The sequence below is a fragment of the Anser brachyrhynchus genome (assembly GCF_964034855.1).
Source record: "Anser brachyrhynchus genome assembly, chromosome: 2".
In the NCBI taxonomy this organism is placed as follows: Eukaryota; Metazoa; Chordata; class Aves; order Anseriformes; family Anatidae; genus Anser; species Anser brachyrhynchus.
The window spans coordinates 63,310,691-63,334,575 of NC_137695.1; the positions used below are offsets into that span (position 1 = coordinate 63,310,691).

Sequence of the window (23,885 nt, forward strand, 5' to 3'; positions counted from 1 at the left end):
TGAACTTCAACTGTATTACATCAGGGAACAAGATAAGTGTTTAAATTGAGCTTTTTTTTTTTTTTTAAAGGAAAATCTTATCAGGAAGCCTATCTTGGCCAAAATCAGTAAGACCATTTGTTGCTAATTTAGTGGGGTGTGTTTGCGTGTGGTTATATATTAGCCTTGAAAAATGATCTCTTTTCTCTTCTACATAATAGAGGGTACTATTGGTTAATCCAAATATTATGCATTAGAACTTTTGCTCATATGGTGAGGAGATTATTTTTTTCCTAGATTTAAAACAGAGAAGGATGCAAGGTCTATCATCGCATTTCAGACACTGAAGCACACCCACCTGACACTCGCTCTTTCCTCTGCTCTCCTACAGCCCCAGTGGGAATCTTAGTCTAGGTCAGTAGGATTTTAAAATGACCTTATGCATCTTTTGTTCCACCTCCTTGATAGACTCAGTTGCCTGTTAGAATAAAGGAGAAATCAAGGACTGAGAAATTTGCATATGGAAGGTTGCAATATTAAATGTGTTAATTTCAGTGCATTTGATGGTAGGCTGTTTTATGCTTTTTCTTTCTTCCTCCAAAGAAATGGCTCTCTTCTAGGAAGTAGTGCTGAATTAAACTTTGAACCTTTCTGAGGTACTGCGAAAGCTCTTTTGAAGGTGAGAGAGATTGTTCCCCTCTTTTAATGCCTAGGTGACCTGAACTGTCTTGCTTTTCTGTAGTATACCAGGGTACATAGATAGTGAGGCTAGGTAAACAATGTTTTTATCTCCAAAAAGTGGCAAGTTTTTCAAACAGGTGTTCTTTCAGTGGAGAATTGGCCCTAAGCTGATATTGGAATGAATTTCCTTTGTCTGTTTGTAAGCTCTTCTATTTTTGACCTATTTTAACGAAAAGAGGAAGAGCGTAGGATATGTGTACAGTTAGTTAGCTGATGCTCTGTTGAAAATAGTTCTGAAAATTTCCAAAAACCTGGGTGAAAGATGTTTGCTTGTACTATCAACTTTGAACAGTTAATAACATTTCTCAAAGATTAAGAGATTATAAATGTCATTAAATACTGTATTGGGAACTGAATATTAGGCTTCCATATAACCTTAAATATATTTAGAGGTGCAGTGGGAGAATGACACAGAAATGGTATGATGAATTATAAAGCTCTAGTCCTGCAAATATGTATGTGCATATATAATGCTGACACTTGTTTTTGTGCGACACCAATCTATAGCCTGTGGTGAGACATTCCATTAGAATAATACTGTTGTAAAGTCACTTTTACGTATTAAAATAATTACTAGCTTTGCAACTTGTCTTGATTTGAATGTAAGATAAGCCAATTTGTGGGATGAGCATTTGCTATTTTTATTTATTTATTTTTTAACTCCTAGATTTCAGTGGCACTGTTTATTGTGTGGCTAGAGGCAGGTGTGCATGTAAAGAAAAATGATTTTCTTCCTGTAGGCTTTGTTCCTGTGAATTAGCGGGGTATTTCAGGTGGGAATGTTCTTAATTTCTCAGTTTGAGAAGAGTTAGAAAGAATGTGCAGTTCCAGGTATGCAGAAGAATGGGCATCGTTTGATTGGCCATTATCCACAGCACAATGAATTTGGTGACCTAAAACTGTGTTATTTTGACAGCCACCTGGACAGCTGACATTGAATGGACCATAATGTTACTTCACATGGTTCCTTTTTTCTGTTTTCTTTCTTTTCTTATGTAGATGGAGGATTCTAGGGATATGATAACCACTTTGTTTCTTTGTTACTCATCCAAGTAACTACCATCTGTTTGGCCTGACAGTAAGGTACTTTTTGTCCATTGATACTCATTCCCAGTCTTGATACCTGAAAATGAAATCTACATCACTAAAAATTATTGCACATTTATGGAAATAACTGCTGGCATAGGACTCAAATATTGTATAAAATGGGATGCATCTCAGAAGATCACAAGTTAATTTCTGGGTATTGTGGAGCAAGCATTGTTGTGGTCTGTGCTATGCTTCATCTGTGGAGGAATGTAAGAATCTAGTGTGTCTGAAGCTTACTATTTTGGCATGTTGCATACACACTAAATTTTTGCTTTCACTAAAAGTCTGTTTTGAAATGATCTTTATTTTTTTTTTCTAGTAAATGACTCCAGTCCTATTGAATTCTATTCAAGTTTAATACAGATCGTTCTTTGGCCTGAGTTTTACAAAACACGAATTTCATTGTAATGTTCCTATGTTTTGAAATGGTTGTGCTTCTTTCAGAACAATAACAAAAAATAGAATAAAGTACAGAAAATTTTTAATTCAAAGACAAGGTATTCAGACTAGTGATTCGCATGTTTTGGGACCTTTGCACTTTGACTTGAGAAGCTTTTTTTATCTCCAAACGTTTTATGTGGCACATGTTGTCAAGATTGTGCTAAAAGAGAAATCCTATAAAGTGTCTCAAAATAGAAAATAATTTGTGTTATTGAGCAATGTCATGAAATTAGTGTTGTAGTTAAGAGTTTGAGCTTCTAATTAGCCCACCATCCTTTTCCTTTGATTGCTATGTTTAGAATTGGTTTCCAGTGTAGTCTTATATTTTAATCATTCTGAGTCTTACTGTTATTTCTAGGCACTGTGATAACAACTGCAATATTTTCTGATCACTTTAAATTATATGTGAGCCTACCTGGATGGGGAATTTTGGAAACTTCCTCAGGTTCTTCAGTATAAAGCAGAAGTGCCAAAATCAGAAGTGGGATTGTGTGGGAAAATATAATGTATTGGAATTTAGCTTGGTATTTCACTGTCTTGACAGGCTTGATGATTTGTTTGCTATTAATACTTTTATCTTTAAAGGTGTTGAAAACATAATTTGCTGGAATTGCTTTGTGTTTGTCTATACAAATAGAAAAATATCTATATTATGTGTTAATTGGATTTTTTTTATTAATCTTTCTAAGATTTGTCAACAGCAGGTTTATTGTTTTTAATTTTTACAATAAAACATAAGCGTGAGGCAAGCCTGATTTAGGAGAGAGATACTTGATTTACTGTATTGCTTCGACAAGCAACGACAATTTCTGGATTTATTCAAAACTATTATATTATCTAGATTTCTAAAACTACTTTGATATCTAACATTCTGCAAACTTTTTTTCCTCTGGGTGCATGTGGCTAAACATGCTAAGAAGTAGTCCCCTTTAAAAGGATGAAATCCTGCCCTTGCTAGATCAATGCAGCATTCCCACTAGCCTTAGTAAGCTTTGATTTTGTCCACTGAGCTTCACTGTATGTGAATTTTTGCAGAAGCAGGACCTAATGGGTCTCTCTTGATTTCCTGGCCATCCACAGGTCCCATTAGACTGAAATAAAATGAAAAACTTGCAGGCAGAGGCCCTTGTTAGTTTTTTAAACCATTTGCTTTGGTTCACAGCTTATTTAATATACTAAGCATGAGGTTTTGCTGTGTAAAGTTTGTTTCTTTGTTGTAAAATATTTTTTTAATCTTTACTTAATACCATATATTTGGTGATACAAACCAAGCTCTCCATCTCTCTGTCTCCATTTAGCTAATGCTTGGCTGTATTTTTTTTTAATACACTGCTGCCAGTTCAACCACAGCTTCTCAGTGAAACTCTCTTCAATGTTCATTGACTATCAGTGATTCTTTGACATATCTGTGTGTTATTTGGCACATCGCTATGCTTAAATGGAACTTTTGTTTTGAAGGGGTAAGTAAAGGATGCATTGTAACTCATTGGCTTCTTGGGGTTTTGAGTAATTTGTACCAGATGATATTTTGCTCAGATAAGCTACTAATTTTATAACTCCCCTTCTAAATTTGGATTTACAGTGTAGAATTGGCTTCTAAATGTGTTGGAAAGTATCATATGTATTTTGGAATATACTATGTTTGTAGCATTCCTTCGTGAAATATTTTTTTCCCCATCTGAAAAAATGGGCTGCAATATTTACCTGTGGATAGACTACCAGGAACAGGTGAGGTGTTAGGTATTTAAATAGTTTTGTTTCTATGTGTTCTTATAAACCATACTAATTTATCTGGCTTTTAAAGCACTAAACTCCTTTTAAAAAAATCAAGCAAAGAGAGAAAAATCAAGTAATCAAGTTTAAATACTTTAGTAATTAAACTTAATTTAGGCAGAAGAAATACTGGAATTCTTCTTTTCTGTTACTGTGGATTTAAACAAGGAAGCTTAGATAACGATGGGTAGCAGTATAAAATGCTAAGAAGTGCTTAAATAAAACCAGTAAACTGGCAAAAGTGATGCAACAAAGTGATGTATTGTTAATATAGAAAATTTTTCAACATTAATTTTTATATGAAGAGTAACATGTTTAGACCCAGGGGAATATGAATATGCTCTATTTAATTAGATCGTAAACTTCTCTAATGTAGAGGTAACCAAGTCTTTCTTCATGCTTGGATTTTGCTAGCAATGCTTGTCTAGATACTTTATCCAGTAAAAATAGAGATTTCCTGTGGAGTAAGGTGTTATTGATTGATCAGGGTTTTAATTTGTTTTTAAACGTATTAACAATCAAGTACCTTTTTTTACTGTACTCAGGTGGCTGGGGTTGTGAACCCACCAAATATTTTGCAATAAACTTCAAAAAACTTTCTGGTAAAAATGGAGTATACTGGTACAGATAAAAGCTGGGGAAATATAAACTTGTGAAGACAAAATTATAGCCTGTCTTACTGAGTTTTCTAAAGAGGAAAAAGAGAAGGTTAAAGTTTTTTTCCTATTTTGAATTGTCCATAGTCATACAATTATGTCTTTGCATAGTTGAAAAGACAGCTACTTTATGTCCTTATTAACATCATTGTCACCAATTCCTAAAATGAGGTATTATATCTCAGCTTTATTATATGTGGAGACTCAAAAGAGGACTCTGCATGCATTTGGCTTTCAAAGAATGTTTGTCTGCTGTCTTAATCTGTAACCTGTGTTGTGCTTGTAGATGATATTGCTACTTGGCAGGTTCCAGGTAAGAAAAAGGTTCAGTAGAGCTGTTAGTGATAATTCTGTTGGGGATTTAACATAGAAGGAAACAACAAACACACACAAATAACAACAAACAACTTCCCCTGCAATCTTGAGTATTTAATTAACACGAGTTATAGTTTCCAGATCACTGTAGTAACTACTTGTGATGATCAGTAATTTCATGCTCATTTTGCAGGGTAGCTGAGTGCATCCAGATAACTAGCCATGGCTCATAATGTACCTCTTTCATCTCTCTGCTCTCTTTACAGATCAGGGTTGCTGGGCTTCACTTGGAAGTCCAATATTTGGTGCCTATGTGAACTGGTGCGTTGTTGTCATCATGGTGGGCCTAAGTCACAGTTTCAAAAACTTTGGTCATGGTTAGTGCTAGCAGGGACATTCATATCTGTGTGGGATAATTGTGGTCTGAGGTACTCGATCCTAATGCACGCTCTGACATACGCACTGCGGTGCTGTTGGAATGCTGCAATGGTAAAGTGCTTCCTTGTGGGAGTGACATGATTATTCCTTCTGGTGACAGAGTGCTTGATAAAGATCACTATCTGACATGGATATCTTTGCGTGCATTCCATAAAGCTTTGGTCACTTGTCAAAAGCTGTGTGCACAATGCTCATTGAGTGAGATGGTCTGCTAATCAGCATTTGGTTACTTTGTAAACTGCTGTGAGAATTGCCTGCAAGAAAATAGTTTTCTCCCAGAATAAGGGATATTCAGGATTTTATTATTTAAACTGATGTGATTGCTATCATGTTGTCGTATCCATTCTAAAGGTTTGCTTTGCTGGTGCCTTAGCTTTGGTATATGACTGCATAACATCTGGTAACAAAAGGGCTTGTAAGAGGGGAAAAAAAAAGAGGACTTTAAATGCTGGCTTGTTCCATGTGAACTAAGATATGTGATGGAGACCTCTTAAAACCACAAAACAAATATTCTTGTTTTAGTTTTAGCTGCTGAATTTTATTTCCTTTTTTTTTTTTTAATAAAAAAAAAAAATGTACCTAGGAAACGGTGTAGTAGAATAGTACTAAATGTCCAGTTACAATAGGAATATCTAAGTAGTCATCTTGGGAATTCAGCTTTGGTTTTTATGCTTTATGTGCATTAAAGCCTTATTTTATGAGGATCTACTTTTATTTAAAAAATAGTTGAAGGGGTTGGATCAATTATGTACCTTATAATAAATAATTCCATATTAAATTTAGAACAACTGTCAGAAGAGACCTGTGAGCTTGTGATCACTGTTTATGCTTGAATAACTCTTCCTTACTATGAAATAACCTTCTTCTAAAGCTAGATATAGAAGCTTTAATATAGTTATGGATTAGTTTACTGTGGATTAGTTTACTACATTATAATTGTGTTGATAATTCATCACCCCATGTCAATTTCAAAATAATTACACTTCTGGTGCTATTTTTCCTGTTTTAACAAATTTTGCATAGAAGACCCTCCTCAATATGATGTATGAAATGTAAAGATATCCTGTTTTTCCTTAAATGCCAAATCTCTGCCGTCTTCAAAACTGATTTCTGCTGAAAATGAAGATGCTTCAAATTTGCTAGAAGCTGAACCCTGTGAGATAGAAATAAATGAGAATAAGAGCAGTTGGCTAAAGCTTCACCAGTGGTGAACAGTTATGTTTTCCTTGGCTGTTTTCAAAAAGAAAAACAAATTGTCAGTCATATTTCCTGTTCTCCATTTTGAAATCTGGCATAAAACCTGTGAGAGTCTTCAGTCCCTATGGTATTCAGGTCTCCAAGAAAATATACTACCCACTCAAAAGAAAACTGTGTGAAACGTCATGCTCATTTCTTACCCTTTACTTTTTTTTTTCAAAGTTTTCTTAGATTTCATAGCCAGCTAATAAGGCCTTTTGTATTTTTGGAATTGTATTTCTATATATATATATTCATATTATTGGAATGATTGTGGGAGAGTTATGTTCATTATTGCTTCAGGGAACTTTTCTGTATATAGAAGAGTGGGTATGTTGCAAGACTTTTTCAAATGGGATTACTAATTTTGAAGAGTTACTGCTGGATGTTAAACACTGCACTAATATTGGATTAATTTATTTATTTTAAAAACTTGAATCACCTTTCAATTTAATTTAAACTTTGCAAATGCTTTGTCATCTTATAAGGTTGTCTTAGCAATGAAATAAGAATGGAAAGAAGTCCTTCTGCTTGAGCACTTTATGCTGAAAACATGAGAAATGTTCTGCATTTGGAAGTTACTGTAATTGAATCTTGCTAATAGCGTTGGTGGGTGAAGTTCTCAAGAGCTCATAGAAAGGCTTCTGGATTTCAGGCCTACCTTTTGCCAACTGCGAATATGAAATTTAATAAAAATATTTTAAAAGTATGATGTTAATTTAGGGACTAGTTCTTGTCTAGTTCTCTTTCCATTTAACAGCATACTTCTATTAATAACTTTTTAACTGTCCTTTGCTGTAGATGGTTGTATTGAAACAGAGTGAGAATTTGGTAAGAAAAATTTAAGCAAAAAAGGCTGCAAATGAAAAACAACTTTTGATCAGTTGTAAAGATATATATTAAATACTGTACTTTCAAGACATTTTTATACCTCTTAGGTCTTTTTTTTTTTCAGCCACCTTTCAGTCTTCCCCTACTTTAAGAAAGAAGTTTGTCTTTTAGCTTTTTTTTTTAGCTTTTTAGCTTTCTTTTTGTTTGACAACTTTGTTTTTAAGAAAAAAGGAAAAGGAAAAAGTCTATTAAGCAATGATAGGGCTTATGCAATATAGACAGACTTGTTACTTGATAATTTTTAGTTGGACTAAAATCTTTGCCATTAAACTACAGTTGGGACCACCAATTACAATATATTTCTATACCTAACCCATGAAGAAGTGAGAGACACAGGGAGAGATTTCCTTTCCCCTTTCCCTTTCTTTTTTTTTTCTTTTTATTTTTAATAGATCTGTTTACAAAGATAATAAAATACATGTTAACTAAACACATTGAACTGTAAAAATTCATGCCAAAGATATTTTTTGACAGTTGTTCTTTCTGGTGTGTATGGTGTTATTTTTTATTTTTTATTTATGAGGCTGCTTTGAAAACAACTTAGGTTTTTTTTTTTGTATTAGGTGTTGTTTGGGAGTACTGGGACATATTTGTTTTATAGCCTATCAAAAGGTGAGCATCTCCTTTGTTTATAATTACTAAAATAGAAAGAAAGCAAATTCTGAAGACTCCTTAAAGTAAAACACCATGTAGTAACTTTTCTTTATTTATGCTTCTGAGGTATACAGTACAATATAAGTTTTAAGTGTAGGACAGAGTGAGAGATGATCTGGGAATTCATGAGTGACTCAGTCTAGAAGGTGTCCTTTTCCTCTTGTGTTAGTGGTGTTCAGGTAGTTGTCACACAAGCATAATAATATTTGCCTTCAGCCTTACTGATATTAGCTGAGTTTTATCCAAAAGGAGGATACATTTAGCTTGCCTTTATTCCAAATTCCAAGAATTCTGAATTTATTGTTCAGAGACTGTCTGCTCTTGCTGTTTGTCTTCTGTGAAAGATTGAGCTGATTAATGCACACAATTAACGGTTACAGTGATCAGTTACAACTTCATGTAGGGTACTGTGCAGTGGTGCATTTGTCACACGGCTTTGTCACCCTTAACTGCTGAAAAGCAAGCATACTGTGGAACTGTACCTCATGTAGAACATGAGGCAGACAGAACACCAGGTTTTTCATCTGAGCAAAAGTAATGCAGGCATGTTTGCATCAGGTGACTCATGGCTGTGATACTATTGCTTTCCTCAAAGCGATGTATGTTACATGGTTTTTCACTGTTAGGGATTAATTTCCCACTTCACCTAACTATCACAGTATCACAGATTTCTAGGTTGGAAGAGACCTCAAGATCATCGGGTCCAACCTCCGACCTAACACTAAGTACTCCACTAAACCATATCGCTAAGCTCTACATCTAGACGTCTTTTAAAGACCTCCAGGGATGGTGACTCCACCACCTCCCTGGGCAGCCCGTTCCAATGCTTAATAACCCTTTCGGTAAAGAAGTACTTCCTAACATCCAACCTAAAACTCCCCTGTCGCAACTTTCGCCCATTCCCCCTCATCCTGTCACCAGGCACGTGGGAGAACAGACCAACCCCCACCTCTCTACAGCCTCCTTTAAGGTAACTGTAGAGAGCGATGAGGTCTCCCCTGAGCCTCCTCTTCTCCAGGCTGAACAAGCCCAGCTCCCTCAGCCGCTCCTCGTAAGACTTGTTCTCCAGACCCCTCACCAGCTTGGTCGCCCTTCTCTGGACTCGCTCGAGCACGTCCATGTCCTTCCTGTAGCGAGGGGCCCAAAACTGAACACAGTACTCGAGGTGCGGCCTCACCAGAGCCGAGTACAGGGGCACAATCACTTCCCTAGACCTGCTGGCCACACTGCTTCTTATACAGGCCAGGATGCTGTTGGCCTTCTTGGCCACCTGGGCACACTGCTGGCTCATATTCAGCCAACTATCAACCAATACTCCCAGGTCCTTCTCTGCCAGGCAGCTTTCCAGCCACTCATCCTCCAGCCTGTAGCTCTGCTTGGGGTTGTTGCGCCCCAGGTGCAGGACCCGGCACTTGGCCTTGTTGAACTTCATACAGTTGGCCTCAGCCCATCGGTCCAGCCTATCCAGATCCTCCTGCAGAGCCTTCCTGCCCTCGAGCAGATCGACACATGCACTTAGCTTGGTGTCATCTGCAAACTTACTGAGGGTGCAACCGATCCCCTCATCCTGATCATCGATAAAGATATTAAAGAGGACCGGCCCCAGTACCGAGCCCTGGGGGACTCCACTTGTGACCAGCCTCCAACCAGATTTGACTCCATTCACCACAACTCTCTGGGCCCGGCTATCCAGCCAGTTTCTAACCCAGCATAGCGTACTATGGTTAGGTGGTATTTTGTTTTCCTTTCTTGTTACTCAGCTCTGATTTATGTAGTGTTTGGATTCATAAGTGTTCTGTGGGTTCTCCATTTTATTTGGAAATGCTACATTTTACAATCCAAAACAAAAGTTATCAACTCATTTTGTTTGAAATGCCTCTGGAGGTCTTTAAAAGACGTTTAGATGTAGCCCTTAGTGATATGGTTTAGTGTAGGACTTGTTAGTGTTAGGGCAGAGGTTGGACTAGATGATCTTGGAGGTCTCTTCCAACCTAGACGATTCTGTGATTCTGTGATATTTATAGTTCCCCGAAATTCTCTGTTGCCTTTATCTTCCCAGTCACATGGGAACTTTGAGGGAACACACACATCTCTAATGCCAGTGTTGCAGATTTAAAAATAGTTTTCCTCCACCAAATGCTAACAGCTGGTTGGCTTCGTTTCCAGGCTGAAATTGCGTTGTATAGTATTTTCATTTTCTTACTGTTGCCAAATGTTAATGGATCCAGCTCTGCAAATTTTACTATGTAAATTCTGTTGTAATACTAACTAAATATAATAATAATAATAATGTAATACTAATTAAAATTTAACTGCATTTATGAGGCCTTTCACAACTCCAGTCAAGCACATACTACTTTATTTTGCAGATAAATAAAAAGGGGAAAGTGGTTCAGGGGAAGTGTTTTGTGTTGATTTAAATGACAGCGAAGACAATGTGTATTGCTGCTAGCCATTATTTGGGCAACACTAAGATCTGGTGTCATTCAAGAGAACAGGTCTCTTAAGTTGTGCTCCCACCCTTGGACAAGCCACTAACCCTTGTTCCTTTCCTGTAGTTGAAGTAATTCAGTGCAAGTACCCTGGCAAATCCATTGTTGACATATTGAAATTATAGCAATTGAATATTGAAATCACTTTCGTCTTTGCTTTTCAGTAGTGACAAAAATGTCTAACCATTGTGTTTCAAGAAAGAAGGGATTCTTAGCAATGTTTTTCAAAAACGTCCTTTTTCAACTCTAAGAGTAGGAAATTGGGGAAGGGGGGCAGGAAATCCACGTGGATGAGCAAGGAACTCATCAACAAAATCAAAAGGGAGAGGAAGGTCTATGAAATATGGAAAAAGGGCCTGTCCTCTTGGGAGGAGTATAGAAGTGTTGTCCGGGCCTCCAGGGACGCGATGAGGAAGGCTAAAGCCCATCTAGAAATGAGGCTTGCAAAAGAGATAAAGGATAATAAGAAGGGTCTTTTTAAGTATGTAAACGGTAAAAGGAAGACTAGGGATAATGTGGGTCCCTTGCTGAACGAGGGGGGTGTCCTGGTAATGGGAGATGCCGAGAAGGCGGAGATACTGAATGCTTTCTTTGCTTCAGTCTTTGCTTCAAGGACTCCCTCCCTCCCCCCCCCCCCCCCCCCCCCAGGACTCCTGGACCCTGGACCCTGGAGGGAGGAGAAAGGGTCTGGGAAATGGAGAGCTCCCCCTGGTTGATGAGGGAGTGGTTCGGGAGCGTCTGAGTGGGATCAACGTACACAAATCCATGGGCCCCGATGGGATGCATCCACGTGTGCTAAGTGAGTTGGCAGAGGTGATTGCCGAACCACTTTCTATCATCTTTGAAAGGTCCTGGAGAACACAGGAGAGGTGCCTGAAGCCTGGAGGATAGCCAATGTCACTCCGGTTTTCAGGAAGGGCAAGAAAGAGGATCTAGGAAACTACAGACCAGTCAGTCTCACCTCTGTCCCTCGAAAGGTGTTGGAACAGCTTGTGCTGGATGCCATCTCCAAGCAATTGGAAGAGAAGAATGTTATGAGGAGTAGTCAGCATGGATTCACCAAGGGGACGTCGTGCTAGACCAACCTCGTTGCCTTCTATGATTGCATCACCAGCTGGGTAGACGGGAGGAGAGCAGTGGATGTTATCTACCTTGATTTTAGCAAGGCTTTTGTTACTGTCTCCCACGACATCCTGCTAGAAAAGCTGTGAAAGTGTGGTATAGATGAGTAGACAGTAAGGTGCGTTGAGAACTGGTTGACCGGCTGAGCTCAAAGTGTGGTGATCGGCGGTGCAGAGTCTGGGTGGAGACCTGTGACTAGCGGCGTTCCCCAGGGGTCGGTACTGGGTCCGGTTCTGTTCAACATCTCCGTCGACGATCTTGACAAGGGAGTAGTGTCTGCCCTCAGCAAGTTCGCCGATGACACGAAGCTGGGAGGAGTGACTGACACGCCAGAAGGCTGTGCTGCCATTCAGCGAGATCTGGACCGGCTGGAGAGAAGGGCAGGAAGAAACCAAATGAGGTTTAGTAAGAGCAAGTGTAGAGTTCTGCACCTGGGAAGGAACAACTGGATGTATCAGTACATGCTGGGGGGAGACCTGTTGGCGAGGAGCTCTGAGGAGAAGGACCTGGGGGTCACAGTGGATGACAAGTTGACCATGAGCCAGCAATGTGCCCTGGTGGCCAAGAGGGCCAATGGGATCCTGGCATGCATTAAAAGGAACGTGGCCAGCAGGTCAAGGGAGATGATCCTCCCCCTCTACTCTGCCCTGGTCAGGCCTCACCTGGAGTACTGTGTCCAGTTCTGGGCTCCCCGGTACAAAAAAGACAGGGATCTGCTAGAAAGAGTCCAGCAGAGGGCCATAAAGATGATATGGGGCCTGGAGCATCTTCCCTCTGAGGAAAGGCTGAGAGACCTGGGTCTGTTCAGCCTTGAGAAAAGAAGACTGAGGGGGGATCTTATTAATGTTTATAAATACCTGAAGTGTGGGAGACAGAAGGCTTTGGCCAACCTCTTTTCAGTGGTTTGTGGGGACAGGACAAGGGGCAATGGCCATGAAATGGAGCACAGGAAGTTCCGCACCAATATGCAAAAAACTTCACGATGAGGGTGACGGAGCACTGGAACAGGCTGCCCAGGGAGGTTGTGGAGTCTCCTTCTCTGGAGATATTCAAGACCCATCTGGACGCCTACCTGGGCAGCCTGCTCTAAGGAACCTGCTTTGGCAGGGGGGTTGGACCCAATGATCTCTTGAGGTCGCTTCCAAACCCTTCAACTCTGTAATTCTGTGATTCATAATGCTGTGAGTCGACAGTATTATCTACAATGACATGTTGTTTCTGAAATGAGTAAAATGTCATATAATAGCTCTTCTGCTTTTCCCACCATCTTGAAGTACTCAGTCAAACTATCCTACCATCTTACAAGAGATGAATCTGCCATTTTACTTTATTTTAAAAATTCTTTCAAAATCTATGGCAGTTATGTTAAAGCAGTATTGCTGTCATAAACACGATCCATAGTGTTTACTTTTTGACATAAATGCTGAAACAACTAGTGCAAAACATGGAGAGATCTGGGAATTAATAAAGTTACAGATGGCTCTCATGTGGAAATAATAATATATTGCATTTTTAGTGGAATAAAATCAATGTATTGCTTTTGATTAATACAGTAGGCTTGCTGGTCATACAGGGATTAGCGTTGTGTGGTATAAACCTGAAAGTTAGTTGGTTATCCTGTGTTATGTGGCATGATGAGGATCAATATCAGGAATGTCTTAAGAATACACACTAAACAGAATCCTTTCTACATTGGTTGCAGTACTAGATAGATTAATTATATTGCCATCTGTACTTGAAATGACCTTGGGTATGCAAAGGAAAAATCTAGATAAATGATAACTCACGTAATACTCTGTGGTTTTTGTTTATGGAAGACAGAATTCCTCAGGATATTCTACAAAAAAAAGAAGAGTGTGCCAAATGTAATTTCAGTGTTGAGTGTTCATGGATGGTAGAAATTATACTTAACAGAAGTTTGTAATTTTTGCAGGTAATAGCTCTAGCAGATGCAGCAGAAAAAAATCAAGCCAACATGTTCCAGGCATTTACAAAGTTGAAAAGTGCCACCCATCTGGTGATTATGCTGATCAGTCTGTGGCAGAAACTCAACGCTGACCAAATTGCTATTATGGAAGCTGCATTTTTGCCATTAGCAGAAGATACACAAGAGCTGGTAAGAATCTCTAAGAATTACTTGAAAAATGCATATTTAAAAGAGTTTAAGAGCTTAAATTTACATGTTTGTCTGTGCTCTTTGTTGAAGATGGTTCTTTGAAGTGATCAAGTAGGTGTGTAATGCAACCTGTACGGTTTCACAGTGAATTAGAAAAGTAGAACTAAGTAACAGAAGGGTTCATGAGAAGATAGTCTAGAATCATAGAACATCTTGCTTAATGGTGCAGTCACAGCCACGCCACAGATGCTTGCGCTTGCTGATGGCCCTGGCCAGCCGTAAAATGTCTGTTGCTCTCTGAATGCACTCATTCAGCTTGCAGCCTCATGTCCCAGCCTCACATCTCACTGTCATGTTGCAGCCTCATTGTTGCTGCCTCATCTCCCAGCCTCAAGTACCAACATCATATCCCAGCATCTGTTTTGGGTTTATGTGGCAACATTTCAGTAGTGTGGGGGCCGCATGGGTGACTTCTGTGGTAAAAGACCAAGAGCTGCTCCGTTTCAGAGAAGATCCAGTTCCAGGTAGCTCCAAAAGGGAACCTCTGCTGGCCGAGGCTGGCACTTCCATGCACAGTGGTGGCACTTCTGTGCTAACATATTTAAAAAAGACTCCAAAATGCTGCACACAGCATATGGGTGACAGGACTGAGGAAATGTGAGAGGAACAGCCTTGCAGACACCAAGGTCAGTGAAGGAGGAGGCAGGAGATGCTCCAGGTGCCAGAGCAGTTCCACTACTGGCTGTGGAGAGGAACATGGTGAAGTAGGCTGTCCACTTGTAGCCTGTGTTATGTGTTGGAGCAGATCGCCATGTTGCAGCCTGTTGAGGACCAGCGCAAGAGTAAGAGGATGCAGCCTGAAGGAGGCTGCAGCATGTGGAGAGCCCATGCAGTATCTGAAGTGCAGCCCGTGAAGAGCAGCCCATGCTGGAGCAGTCCGCTCCTGAAGCACTGCATCCTGTGGTACGGCTCCCAGGCTGGCACTTTTCAGGCCGGCAGGCATTTGCTTCTGCCCCAGGTTCAGGAGACTTTTTCTGTCAGCCTTTTTCCCGTTGAGGCATGGTTACCTTTATGCCTTCTCCCATTACCCAGGCTTTCCCATTCCCATGATGATTTCCTGTCCCCCAAGTGACTTCCCATCCTTGAGTCTCCCACATGTGCCCGCCACCTCTGTCCTCTCTCGGTTAGCTGAAGTTGTGGTGTCCTACACCCTCTTATGTCTCATTGGTATAAAAAGAGCCTGATTTTTACACTAAATGTAGCTTCTTTCCTCTGAGATGCTTCCTGCACTATGTGTGATTCTCTTTTCCTAGTGTTCGCGTTGCCTTTTAGTGTTATTTATTTATTTTTTCCTCCTAAAAGGGGTTGGAGCTTTGCTCCAATGTCACATTAACTGATTTTTACTATCATGATGTGTCTTTCTACTACTTGTAATCACTACTATTGTCAGTTATTGCTATACTCTTAGTATATAAGTATTAGTATATCACTACAGTGATGAATTTGCTTTCTGGTAGTATCTGTATCTACATAGATGGTAGTATAGGTAGTATCTATAGTTGCTTAGTATCCACCTTCACATCACAAAATCCCGGAATCTTACAATATCCTGAGTTAGAATGGACACACAAGGATCATTGATTTCAGCTTCCTGGCTCCACACAGGACCACCTAAAATTCAAACCCTATGTCTGAAAGTATTCTCCAAACACTTCTAGAACTCTGACAGACTCAGTGCCATTACTCCTTCCCCGGGGAGCCTGTCCCAGTGCCCAACCACCCTCTCGGTGCAGAACCTTTCCCTAATAACCAGCCTGAGCCTCCCCTGTCGCAGCTCCAGGCCATACCCTTGGGTCCTGTTGCTGTCCCCAGACAGGAGAGCTCAGTGCCTGCCCCTCCATTCCCCTCGTGAGGAAGCTGCACGCCACCATGAGTGAGACTCAGTCTATTATTCTCTGGGCTGAACAATCCAGGTGATTTCAACTGCTCCTCGTACATCTTGCCCTCTAAATCATTCACCATCTTTGTAGCCGTCCTTTGGGCACTCTCTAGTAGTTTTATGCCTTTCTCACATTGTGCCACCCAAAACTGCACACTGTTCTGGAGCTGAGGCTGCAATGGTACAGATCAGAGTGGGACAGTCCCTTCCCTCAACTGTCTAGCAATGCCATGCTTGATGTGCCCCAGGACACGGTTGGCCCTTTTGGCTGGACATGGTTGGCCCTTTTGGCTGCCAGGGCACACCGTTGAGTCATATTCAACTTGACATCGACCAAAACCCTCAGATCCTTTTCCATGTGGCTGCTCTCCAGCCTCAAGATGTCTCTGAAAGACCTCTCTACCCTCAAGGGAGTCAACAGCTTTTTCTAATTTAGTGTTGTATGCAAACTTAATATATATTCAAGTCCTGCATCCAGATCATTTATAAGAACATTGAAGGGCACTGCCCCTAAATGGAGCCTTGCTGAACCCCACTAGTGACTGGCCACTAATTTGATGTTACTCCATTTACCATAGCCCTTTGAGCCTGACCTGTCTTGGACTCAATGATCCTTGTGGGTTCCTTCCAGCTCTTAAGCCAATTGTTCACCTACTGTGTTCACCTATCTATGTAGCTGTATGCTGGGCATTTTGTCCAGAAAGATAGTATGAAAAATGGTATTGTAAGCTTTGCTGAATTCCAAAAAGATTTCAGATTTACATCAATTGACTTGGTCACCTCAGTAGGTGACCTTGTCATAAAAGGAAATTAAGTTTGCTCAACAGGACGGTCCCCTCGTGATCACATGTTGGCTGTGACCAATGATTGTGTTGGCATATATGTAATAGCAGTTAATTCCTATTCAACCAATCCTTCCTTATCAAGCCAAGTAAGATTTTCTTGCTTAAGTTTAGCTTGTCTTAGCTTCTGTCTAGTTGTTAGTACTAACAGAATAATTCTATTTTTTTAAAGACACTAATACAAATGCTATGTAATATAAGTACATGCTTGTGTATTCACATGCACACATTCCAATATGATAACTGTAATAGACAAGTACGCACAGTAATATGGTGTATTGAATCTATTAATTAAGTGTTGGCCATACTTTGTTTTCAGTGTTTTTACACTTGTATATGTAGTGGGTGAAAATGATCCCAATAAAGTACTATATAAAGATAACTTGCTTATATTTTCCAAACCATGCATAGATAGTCCTACATTGTGTAGGTATCTTGCAAATTTTTCTCTCATGTAATTGGTATGACTGTGTGAGATTATGTGCAAAATCTGGAGAACAGTCTGTGTGCATGTATATATATGTAAAAAGACTGCCGCATTCTGTCTTGATATAAGGTCCCCAGCTCATCATACTGCTTTAGTGAAATTAAGGAATGTTTTAAACTTATAAGAACTAGAGTCAATGTCCAGTTAGTTTCAAGTATAGTCTTTCCACTGGGTTCTAGATTAAAGTACTTAAACAGTATTTAAACTTACAAGAGAAACAAGCTGTAGTGGTACTTACACTTCTCAATGTTTCTTTTAGGTATTCAAAATTTAAAATATATTGCATAACTGTTTTCATAGATGAATTATGTATAAGAAAAAAAAATCTAAGTACACTATCTTTACTGCTCTGTGTAGGGTTTTTGCAATGTACAGTGAGCTAAGATTTTAATACGTACCTTGATGTGGTACCTTGAAAAATGGTTTATTGTCATTTGGAAAGTCTGTGCGAAGATCTAAGTGAACTTCGCATTATCTACAGTTTCAACTGTGTGGGGAAAAAAAAGTATGTTTTGGTACTTCACATGGTATTGACCCATGATCCTGTCCTAACTGAAACCAGGACAAGCAGGCGAAGCAAAACAGTTTTGATGAGATTTGCTTTGGACTTTTGGCTCACTTAGACCTGTAAATCAAGCTGCACAACTGGGGTGTATGTATTCTTATGAATAGAATTGCAGGAAGGTTCACATCAATCTCATAAAAGCCCAAACAACTATTATTTGCATGACTCCCTTTTATTTTGCCATCAGACATCACATTGCTTTTTGACACATCTTTTGATAAATCATGGGGAAATCTGTTGTGTATCATATAATACAAGATATCACTTTAATATATAACTCAATGTGGTTTCAGTATAGTAGTTCACAATATTCCATATTAAAGCTGTAACACCCCACATAAATATTGTTAAGATGTGCATCCTGCAGAGCAGCCAGGATGAAAAATGTAAACCAGCAATGACTGGAAATGGGTAATGAAACCTTTACAAAATATTGAAATACATGCCATTGAAGTTGTTATGGAACCACAGAAATCTGAATGTAATTTAAGGAGAAGTATAATTAAGCAGGGGAGGGAAGAGGGAAATCTGACATACCAACAGTATTTATGGACAGAAGCTCCTAGCTAGTGTTCATGTTTCCTTACAAGCAGTTGAGTGGAACTGTAGTGAAATAAAGTACTCTAAAGGATTTTTTATTTACTCAAACAATTCTGCACAGTAGTTTGCTGTATTTTTATTTGGATGGAATGTGTTAGAAGACAGTTTGGATGCAGTGTACCTCTCCAGAATATTTTCTGCTTTGTGAACAGTAAACTATGAAAATGTTGTGTTATTTTTTTTTTAAACAAAGGGAAATGTTTAGAATATACTTTTACTGTAAAACAAAATGCTTCTCTGACCATAACATCAACATTATTCTCATACATGCCATTCCTTTTAGAAAAGATTGCATCTTGTTTTCTAGACCTTTCCGCCACTCTGGTTAGATATTTAGCAAATAAAAAGAGGTGTTTTGAGTTCCTATTGTCACTATTTTAAAATAAATTTTCTGTTGCTATAAACTTTTAAGAACATGTAAAATCTCATTTTCTTGTCTACAAAGATAAAGCAAATACTACAAGCTTTCAAAATAGTTGTTTAAAATGAAATCTTGGTCTCTTCTCTTGTATTTAGATGATAAGGTCCTTAGGTTTCTGAAAATACCTTTCTTTTTCCCTTTTTTCTTGCATTTTCTAATAGCTTAAATGTAAATTCTGTGAGTAACAGATATTTAGTGTCATACATTTTGTTTCCAGCAATAAATTTCTAACTAACATCTAAATAGTATTTCTTTGTTTAAACTGACTAAAAGTGTTGCATTTGTTTAATACTGGAAATATGAGGACATTCCCTGTTTGTAAAATTCATGGAAGAATCACTGAAGAGTCTGAGAAGCATAACATCAGAAATTGCATGAGGTTTCTTGAGTCTTTGCTGTTGTCCAATGGGATAAATAAGGAGCTAATCTGTCAAGGAACTTAGCTGCAGTTTTGTCCCGATCTACTTTGTTACTATTGCAGGACTAAAATTAAACCCATATTCAAAATACAGAAATGTATATTGTCAGTTTCAGAGCATAGTGTTACAATTCCGTGCAAACTACACTTTAAAAAGTATACCAATTTAGAGTCCTATGTGGGTTTTATTATCTATTGAAATATCTGACAAAATTGTTTTGGAGACAAAAGAAGCTATGATCACTCTAATAATATTAATGATTTATCAGAAATTTTATTCTACAATTCATTTTTCTTAGGAGAGTTGCTGACTGTTTTCCAAGACTAGCATATTTGTCATTAACTTAAAGTAGGCGCTGGCAACCATTGGATTACTAAAGGGATGTTTTTCAGTCATTACCCTTTTACCAAGCTCTGTTATATTGAGGGAGTTTTCAAAAATTAGTTTGTGATAGAGTGTATGTTTACAATCAAAAATCATTTTTGGAAGGGAAGGAATTTATCCAGACTAACTTAAAGCGTTCAAGGAGTTCATGCTACATGACAGTTTTGATATAATAGTTGCATGGTGTTTGGATTGACTGGCTCAGATGTCTGATTATTAAACTATTAATACTTTCTTTGTTTAATATGTTACAAGGAGAGAAAATGTCTGTCAATATTAACATTCTAATTTTAGAACTGATGGCGGATCCTCAGCACTATAACCATCAATATAGCTATCAACTTCACTCAAGAATAAATATTTTCATAGTTCTCATGGTGTTACCAAGTAATATCATAAATGCTTTTCATTGCTCAGAATCATCCCTTTCTTGTTATCCTCACATTTGTGATGCTATAGTTAATAATAACTATAAACTATCATCGAAGTACACTTTCATCTGCTTTTATTTAGGCTTGGCTTCAGAGCAACCAAGTAAATGTCTGTATTCTATCTTAATTTCCTACTGAAGTTGTAAATTGGGCAGGAAAAAACATGCCTGTGGTTAAAATGTGTGTGTTTAAGTGACGCTGTGATCTAAGTTTAATAAACTTAAGTTAATGACTCCACATTTACTTTTTTACAGTGTTGATAGATAAAGTAGAAAAGTACACTTACAGGCAATGATGAAAAAGAGAAGGTGTCATAAGAAAATCACAGAGTGTCTTGGAAGAGTCATCAGAGTTAGTATCAAAAGGCTCTATGCTTTCTGTAAGAAGACTATATGAACGTAAACCACTAGAAAAAGAAAAGATTGGTAATGTGGAAAAGCTAGGTAGTCTGCTATGTTTTATGCATGGTAGTAGATAGGTTTTATTGCAGAGTTCTCAAGAAAATTGCAATTTGGGGAAAGAATCCTTTATTGACTGAAAGTTTTCAAGATTAAAGAAAAGATTAATTCTGTAATTCCTAGAGGTTTAATTCTGTCAAAACTAATGGTATCCAACTTTTTTCTTGAAATTGTTAATTAATGTTTAGAACTGTTGAAGCTTTGAGCTGATAATTACATTGTTGGGGAGAGAAGTTTTCATGAGATCTAATTTTTAGAATTTCTATTAAATTGTTACTTTTCAATAATTTTTGTAATTAAAGTATAAACCAAACTGGGTCTTAATCATGGTAGAATACACCTGGAATAGATATTTTTTTTAACGTATCTCATATTTTCTATACTCTCCTTGTTCTTTTTAGCCATATTTGGAATGCAAATCTTCAGCTATGTAACAGAAATATTTTAAAGTGGGCTGAAATATTTTAAATTATATTGTTTACAGTGTGCTAGCACAACTTATCATTTGTAAATACTTTGTAAATACTTTTTCTGTTTCTTTTAAACAACCAACCAACCCTTCCTCCCACCCAAAAAAGACACAATCAAACCAAACCAAAAACAACAAACAAAACAAAAAACAGCAGAAACAAAACACAAGCTGTTAGGCAGTGACAAGTGGTAATTTGGAACTAGATTCCCGTATAGTTGTATCAAATTCTTTTTTTTTTAACAGACAAATTCATAGCAGATACCCTTTTCTCCCCTTCTTCTGTACAGAAACCAAATGGTTAATGCATCTGAAAATAAGTAATTTTAGGGGGAGAAGCATGTGAAATTTGTTTCCTTTCTTTCCAGATTGGAAAAATATATTAAATGATGGCTATCTATCATTTAAAAAAAATCAAAATTAGTGAACAAGTCTTTTACTTACTGAAAGCAAAGCCACTTAACAGTATTATTCAGAAAGACCGTTCAAATATGGTCAAGTATCGAAGTCCAGTAAGAGTGGAAACAAAATGTTAGTGGCTTTTCAACCTGTAATCACTAAAATAAAGGGAAGGAACCTCAAGCTTTTCTTGCTAAAAATCATAATTTTCAGTAGATAAAAAGAAAGTCAACCTGTCTGAAGCTTAGTTTTGGTTGAGGGCAACATAAGAGTCTCAAGTGAGGGAAAGATGAAGGAATGAGATTTCTCACTCCTCCATGGGCAGGAAAGGTACAGTACAGGGGTTAAAAATGGAGTCACGGTACCTGGATCCTATCAATGTCTTTTGCTCAGGTATGTATGTGTGACTTAACTTAGAGAATGAAAGAAGTAAGGGAATGGATCTTCTTCCAGCCCTCTTCGTTTTTGTGTTTTCACTTGGGAGTTAGAGTGCTGAGCAGACCACTGCTTTCAGGGGGACCAGGCTACATCAGAGACAGTTAGAGTAGGTGGAGGGAAAGACATGGAGTTGTAAAGCCACTAAAGTAGTGCAATTTGTTGGGTAACCATTTTTACTTTGCTTTTATTTGTGGTCCCTTTAAAAGCAGGGTTTCAAATGGATTGATTACTTGTGAAATTTATAAGGTCTAGAAACAAAAGATCAAATATTTGTGGTAAGTAATTTAAGGGAAAGAGATGATTTGAAGAGTGAGGTGGTAGTCTCAACATTTTTTAAGCACTATCACAATTCCTCTAGATGTTTGTGTATTATTTTCTTCCTGCAGTTAATTTTATTTAGTAAGAAAATTATGTTATGGCAAACAGCAAAAAATTGGAGGCAAGGTATACAATTGGCAAGTGATTCTTGCCTGTAGCTGAGTTTATTTTTCACAGGGAATTCTATGGGTAGAATAGAAAAAGTGCAAATTCTTGTTGGTTTTGAAAAGAAAGGTTTAGTGTGATCAGTTAAGCCTATTTATATGTTAAAAAAATCAATGAATCTTTGCTTTACACCTCAAAGGACTAGCAGCTATGTCCAATTGTATTTCCAAATCTTATTTTGTCACTTCCAGATTTTGCAAGAAGGGGACGTAAGCTTTTTATTCTTGATTTTTTTTAAAGCTTACTTCTAGTAAGAATATAGTTTCTAAACAGCAACAAAAAAAACTAGATGGCACAAAATTAAAGAATTGTTCAGATACGGGATTTGATATGTGTTATGAATTGTAAACTTTTTAAGGACAGAAAGGATCACTGTATTCTTGTCTAGTTTAATTATATTCCCTTGTATCAAACCTCAGAACAAGCATTCGTGCTAGGTATAAACCTTACATTAAGGGAGAATCTGACATATCTGATAGATGTATTATGAAAAATAAGAAGTTCGCTTTTAGAATTAATTTACCTAACAATCTATCAGTGTCTTTATTCTTCTATATTTCAGAGATATTGAAGTTAAACTTCAGTGGGCTTATCTTATTTCTTTGTGTAAATTAGTCTAGGCAGAACCGTGTGATTAGTTTGGCTCCAGCATATGTATTCTCTCCTTTAAAATTAACTGGGATATTGTGCGAAGTACTGCAGTTGTCCCAAGAGACATGCCCTTTGTGTGATTGATTAAATGAGCTTCTGTTATTAGAAATCTTTCTCTATGTAATACTGTGATGCGAACATCTAAATTTTCTCTTTGTTCAGGAAGTGTTATCTATCTAGCTCAGGTACAGAGAGAAGCTGAAATATTTTAGTGTAGTAATAATTACTGAATATGTGCTGCATACCAGAATTACAGATCAGTTGTCATCTAAACTGCTTAATGACAAGAGTAGTGCATTATGGTGATTATGGTAATGTTGTTCACCAAAAAGTCTTAACACTAAAATATATATATATATATATATATATATAAAATATATAAAATCAGTGTATCTTTCTTTTGGGATGTTTCTTTTAAAGAAGCAGATTGTCATGAGAGGATTCTCTTGGTATCCAAATTGAAAGACCTGCAGACTCTTGCTATGTGATGAAGAATATTGTATTACTGCTTTAAAAATAATTCAGTGCTATATTAATATAATATCTGAATTAAAAAAAAAAACAAAAACAGCAGTATTATTATAATACCTGAATTAAAAACAAAACAAAAAAAAAGCCAGCAGTGTATCATATCACTTTCTCAGAAAATAAGATGGAGATACTCCCAATAATCTTATGAAGCTCTAGATTTATATTGAACATATGCCATAACGATATGCAGCAAAATACATTATTTCCCTCAGATAGCTGACAGTCACAAATATTAATAAGAGGGTATATCAAGACCTAATCACTGAACCATCCTATCTTTGATGCATTATGATTGTGAATTAGAACCAAGAACACCCATCAACAACTTCAAAACCAAAAGCAGTAATATCTAACTATGTATTCCCCCTCCCCCCCCCCAAATAATTTTTTTGGGCATTATTAGATAACCTTTATTTATTTATTTA

At 37.7% G+C, this 23,885-nt stretch overlaps 1 protein-coding gene across 14 annotated transcripts in view; it reads left to right on the plus strand.

Annotated features, from left to right (window-relative positions):
• Window positions 1–23,885, plus strand: part of BBS9 (Bardet-Biedl syndrome 9) — a 289,323-nt gene that overhangs the window by 146,093 nt on the left and 119,345 nt on the right. For all 14 annotated transcript variants that reach the window (XR_013947654.1, XR_013947655.1, XM_080582937.1 and 11 more), the window contains one exon: window positions 13,761–13,943. Coding sequence is in view for 12 of the 14 variants with exons in the window: in XM_080582937.1 (XP_080439063.1) it covers window positions 13,761–13,943 (183 nt within the window). In the remaining 2 variants the exon portion in view is untranslated. The remainder of the gene's footprint in view (window positions 1–13,760; window positions 13,944–23,885) is intronic.